Consider the following 5,932-nt stretch of genomic DNA (forward strand, 5'->3'; position numbering starts at 1 on the left):
AGACTATTCACATGATAACAGCATTTACCGGTACATGGAAATTGGCAGGCAAATAGATGTTTGGATACTGAATACAACATTTGAAAAATTAGTAAAAACCAATTATGCAATTATGTATTTAATTAGCATTAATTATGCTAATTACCTAAAAAATGTTAAATCGGTCCACTCAATAAAAAAGTAATAAAAGATTATTCCTAATACCCTCTTTGTGCTCTGTAGGCATTTGTATTTCTTAAAGTAGGGCCTACTAATGTTTATATTAAAGAATATACATGAGCTTATTTAAATTAATATTCATAGCTTTCAAAGTGGTGGTGTAGTGGTTAGCGCTGTCGCCTCACAGCAAGAAGGTCCGGGTTCGAGCCCCATGGCCGACAAGGGCCTTTCTGTGCGGAGTTTGCATGTTCTCCCCGTGTCCGCGTGGGTTTCCTCCAGGTGCTCCGGTTTCCCCCACAGTCCAAAGACATGCAGGTTAGGTTAACTGGTGACTCTAAATTGACCGTAGGTGTGAATGTGAGTGTGAATGGTTGTCTCTGTCTATGTGTCAGCCCTGTGATGACCTGGCGACTTGTCCAGGGTGTACCCCGCCTTTCACCCATAGTCAGCTGGGATAGGCTCCAGCTTGCCTGCGACCCTGTAGAAGGATAAAGCGGCTAGAGATAATGAGATGAGATTCTGACCATGAAGATCTCAATATTTTTCATCAAAACAACTGCGGTTATATTCTAAAATAGTTATTTACTGTATTTACATGAATCAGTTTTATTTGAAATAAAAAAAAGTAGGTAAAGCTATGAAAACTCAAATCAAAGTCTCCCATGAATCATAACATCAAAACTAGCAGATGGAATACTTCATCAGAAATGAGAGCTACAGAACATCTCTATAGGTGTTATCTGATTAATATTCATGATTAATCCAGTCGGAAATCCATCAGACGAGAGCCTGACCACTTTCCTGTGACTCAAAAATCACTGGCAGTTTTCTGATGTCATGCGAGCATAAAGTGTACACTGTTGTACCAACTTCAACCTGCCATTACTCCCAAAGTACTGAACAGATCTCAACAAGTTAAATTTCTTTGGAAAGCAGAAATTATAACCTTTTTAATGATAGTATTCACAATATAAAATATTCAAGAGTTAAGCAATGACAGATTTGGAAACTTAGATGATCGTCTGCTTGCACAGTTTTCACAGCACGGCCAGCGAGTGTCTGATATGCCTATTATTAATGAGATTTTTTTTTTCAAAAGTTGCTGTGATTGTTTTTGATTGAAAACATTATAATTAATAAGTAAATAATATTGGCTGGCTTTGAGTGGTATATCAGATATATTCCATTCAGCTAGCATGATATTGAATGTGTCAAAGATGAAAAAAGCCAGGCATTATTATTATTATTATTATTATTATAATACATACACACTCTCTTCATATCAGCATTCTTGAAGGCCAATGCTAGCTTACGCTAGTTGGCGCTGTTAGCACAGCAGTTAAGTCACTTTCCAGCTGGCGTAGGGTTCATTAGTGCGACAGTGGAGTCACCTACAGCTTGTGTAGGGTTCTTTAGTGCAGGAGTGAAGTCACCTACAGCCGCTGTAGCATTCATCAACGTGGTAGTGAAGTGACCTACAGTCTCTGTAGCGTTCATCAGCATGGCACTGAATTCACTTTCCAGACACTGTAGCGTTCATCAGTAGCACAGGCTAACAACCAAGAAACTAAGATTTCTGTCCCAAGAATCTTCTTCCACGCACACTCGCCACAGCATTTTTCACTCAGACTTAAGTATTCATTTCCCGATGTAATTTACTTAGTTACTTTTAAAATTAACATCAACAACTACATACAATGGAGCAAACTGGCAGCCAAAATTCTCTCAAAATCTTCCATTTGTAACGTAGCAAACCTCATGGCCATGTTTGTTCAGAAACTGTCACAGTCACTCGCTAGCATAGAAATTTTATATCTCTGACGTGTCTCTTTTCCAGTTTGTCGATGTCCGTTGGTATGTTTTTCTCTTGTAAATATGCATGAAGAATATATAACAAAGTTTTCGTAGTCTTTTGGGTGCTCAGTATGTCTTTAGTTTCAGTTTTCAGTTTATTTATTTAGTGTTTAAACCTAGCACTGAATTAGCCCCGTCTTCTTTCTTTCCCAGCTGACAAAGAAATGATTCTGCGCATGCACAGCAGAAAAGTTTTGTCATTGGATCTTCGCATGAACGCTGATGTGTGACATTGTGCTGTCTTGACAATGTGCAATATTATAACAATATTGCATGCTCATTCTCCATTGGGGAAAGTGGTGTAATACATGGAGGATAAGCGATATGATAATATTGCATGCCACCAATAAACCCACTAGAAGGGAATAGAATACATGTTTTTATTCCATGGAAAAAAAGTGGCCCATATGTATAATAATCAACTATATTGGTGGCATATTTATGGAATAAGAATAGAACAACCAGTTGATGTGCACCAAGTGGCAGCTTTATTTTCAGCTTCAGCCATTCAATTACAATACAAAACTATCCAGATCTAACTCAGAGACTGGCACATATTATGTGCATGGTTGGTAAGCGCCTCTTAACATGGATAGCCCTTTACTGCGAACACAGCATAAGGAAGGAACTCCACATGGAACTACTTGGACAGCTATGCACTGGGCGCTTACATGGATGAGGAGTGGAGTATGTCCGAATGTAGAACATTAGCATGGTAGCGCACCATCGCCGCCACATGGGGATAACAAGAGAAAATTAAACAAAAGACCACATTTTCAAGATTGACAAGTCTTTTTATTAGTTTAGTGGCACCTTTTATAGGCGTGTTGGCAATATTGTGGGGGTAACAGTAAGAAAACACTGAGTAGAGTCCCAATTCACTGCAAAGGCCTATCCCACATTGTTTGATTGCCCATGCCCATTTTTTGTGCTATGGCTTTCCCTCTTTTCTCAGTTTCAGGATGGCTTACTTTTTCTCTCCTAGATGGCTAATTGTGTAATCAATCAATCAATCAATCAATCAATCAATCAATCAATCAATCAATCAATCAATCAATCAATCAATCTAACAGGGGCATACCTGGACAACAATAACATCCATCAGTAACATGTTCCAATATTTTTGATCACCTAAAAAATGGGTGAGTTCAAACAGTGCCAGGTTCTAAGTTGTTTAACACATCTAGATATAAATATCAGGAAATGAAAGTTGAATCTGATCTACTGTCTCATATTCATCTTATGATCTTAACCCTAAATGTCTTCAATATATAGCAAAAATAAAAGAACTGACCCTGCTATTTCAATACTTTCAGGAGAGATTGTATAAAGAAGCAAGATCTGTTTTGCATGGAATGGTGGTCCAAGATCTCTTTATAAATATTTGCTATACTTGTTAGACTATACAGGAAAAGGGGCAGTGCTATTAGGCTATGTTCAAACTGATGGTCCAAATCTGTTTTTTTTCTTTGCATATCCAATCTGAAGCTGATCTTCCTGATTGATTGTCCACATTTTTTTGCAAATGATCAGATCTGATCCATGTGTCATGTGTCAATCCTCATTTTCAGTGTTATTCATGTTGGTTGCTATAGTAATGACATTGTGTCTGAAAGTAGAAGTAACTGGCAGCAAAAACAAAACAAAAACCCACCTGAAATCCGAAGAGCAGTCAGACCTAAATGGAGTTGCAAACATGCGATTTGAATCATATTTCAAACCACATATAAATGTGGCTTGAAACAGATTTGTAAAAATTGGCTCTCAAGATTTTCAGCTGTTCAGAATTCTTACATATGATCAGATTCCAATCAGATATGCACATAAATTGGATTTGGAGTGGCAGTCTGAACATAGGCTAAGTCTCTTGAGAGGAAGCTTCAGCAGCTGTTTATCAAAGGGCTGGCAATAAAAATACTTGGCAGATAATTGCACTACTAAAGAAAATACTTTTATGTAAAATTCTGTTTTTCCCCTTCTTATCTTGAAAATGTTCTCTAAATAAAACTATGCAACATTCCACATTTTAAATCTCAAAATTGAATTAAACACAAGTGCTATTCATTTTATATATTCAGTTTTTATTATTTATTTAATCATTATGTGTAACAGTCTTGTGCAAATTTTATCACTCTAAATACATTTTGGTTAGTATGTATAATTACAAAGCCCAGTCATTACAGCCTGTATGAAATTGGCTAACCCTGTAATATCAACTGAAAGACAATACACACTGAAAGACATATTGTGCAATCCATTGTAGATTGTTTCAGCAGTTTATAACACAGCAGCTTACCACTATAATGGCTCAAACATTCAAGAGCACCCAGTTTGAATAAATACTTATTTCCTGGCTGGCTATATGATGAGATGACTAACAAACTCAACCAAAATGGTGGATTACCACTAAAACCATGTGTCATGTCATCACATTCCTAAGCCTAATAGTGTTAATCCCCAAATAATTTCAGACTGAAAATTAGTGAAGTATTTAACAGGACATTTTACTGTGTATTTTAAAAATTAGCAACCACATACATTACTGTATCCATATTTGTCTTTATTTCATGAAGATTTTTATTTAGAAAATTGCTATGAATGGAATTTGTTAAAAGATCCATTTTCAAACACTATCTTAGCCACTCCATGTCTGTTTTCTCAAAGGTGACTTCAATCACCATGGTAACCATGCATCACAAGGGGCAATAGTACCCACTAAACTTAAAAAGGAAACATAAATAGTTAATATTTAATAATGTGCCATCAAAAGAGCATCTGTTGTGCTTGGCTTTCTTCTTCTCCATCAGGTTAGGGACTTGTATCTCCTTTTCTTTCCTGTTCAATAGCTGAGGAAAAAAAGTGAGTATTGTCTGAATTAATACTTATAGTAGCACAGTCCCCCTTCTGGTCAGGGAACATTATAACAAATATAATTATTATTTATTATCTACATGTATTTCTGAAATGTGCCAGAGCCTGTGCTACATTGCCTTGTAGAAGATTTTGGCAGAAGTTGAGCTGACACCTATCGACTGACACATATCTGCTGACATGAGAGTATGTAAGTGATGGGGTTAGGATGCTGCATGCAGAGTACAGACCTATGTTTAGACAAACACAGATGTTTGCATGGAAAAGAAAGCAATGGTAGGGATAAAATTAGAATTAAATTATAAATGAGGAAGCTAAATCTGAGAAGATATGTGATGGGCAAAGCATTGCAGCTGAAAAGATTAAGCTGAAGCAGAGCTCCATACCACACCCCAAACCAACAGTACATGCTGTTCTCTGGAATTTACTCACTCTCTTTGGTGGGCAAAGGGTTCTTCTCTTTTGTCTCTGTCTTCTTCAGCTTGGTTTTGTCAAACCTGGCAATCTCTGTGAGATCTGGCTTGTCAGACATGCTAGCTGTCAATAGATATAGTAAATTTAATTGGAAATTGCAAAGCTTTGACCTTGCTTTGTATCCTTAAAGCAAATTAAAATGTCACCCAGTGGCATGTACTGAAAATGTGTCTTGTTCTTATTTATGTGTTGCATTTTCATAATATAGCTAGGAATTATTTCAATAAATAAACAATAAATGGAATAATCTAGTTTTTAGATCTGCTCTGTGATGTCTTTTTATATATTTCACAATAAGCACAGCTGAATAAGAAGTGCTAGATTCTGGCTCTTTACATACGTGACATGATCTTACAAAAAACTGCTGCATCTTCCCATGCGTGCACACATCTTTATGTTGCATGTTTCTTTCACTTCTCCAATTGTCTGTCTCTCTTTTCTTATGTACAACTCTGTTCTCCCTATTGTGCTTTATTTATGCCACCAAATGCTCTTTAGTAGCATCTCACACCCTTCTCTGCCACAATAGTCATCGGTTTTAATGTGCTACATAGCAGAGTCTGCCCTCAGTGCA

At 36.8% G+C, this 5,932-nt stretch overlaps 1 protein-coding gene across 1 annotated transcript; it reads right to left on the minus strand.

Annotated features, from left to right (window-relative positions):
- Positions 1-4,821: 4,821 nt before the first annotated feature.
- Positions 4,822-5,416, minus strand: tmsb2 (thymosin beta 2). The gene is made up of 2 exons (XM_060926910.1): positions 5,317-5,416; positions 4,822-4,859 (listed from the first exon to the last, which is right to left on the minus strand). The coding sequence occupies exons 1-2, from the start codon at positions 5,414-5,416 to the stop codon at positions 4,822-4,824; spliced, it is 138 nt and encodes a 45-aa protein (XP_060782893.1).
- Between the last annotated feature and the right edge of the window lie 516 nt (positions 5,417-5,932).

The sequence above is a fragment of the Neoarius graeffei genome, chromosome 8, assembly GCF_027579695.1.
Source record: "Neoarius graeffei isolate fNeoGra1 chromosome 8, fNeoGra1.pri, whole genome shotgun sequence".
Taxonomy (NCBI): Eukaryota; Metazoa; Chordata; class Actinopteri; order Siluriformes; family Ariidae; genus Neoarius; species Neoarius graeffei.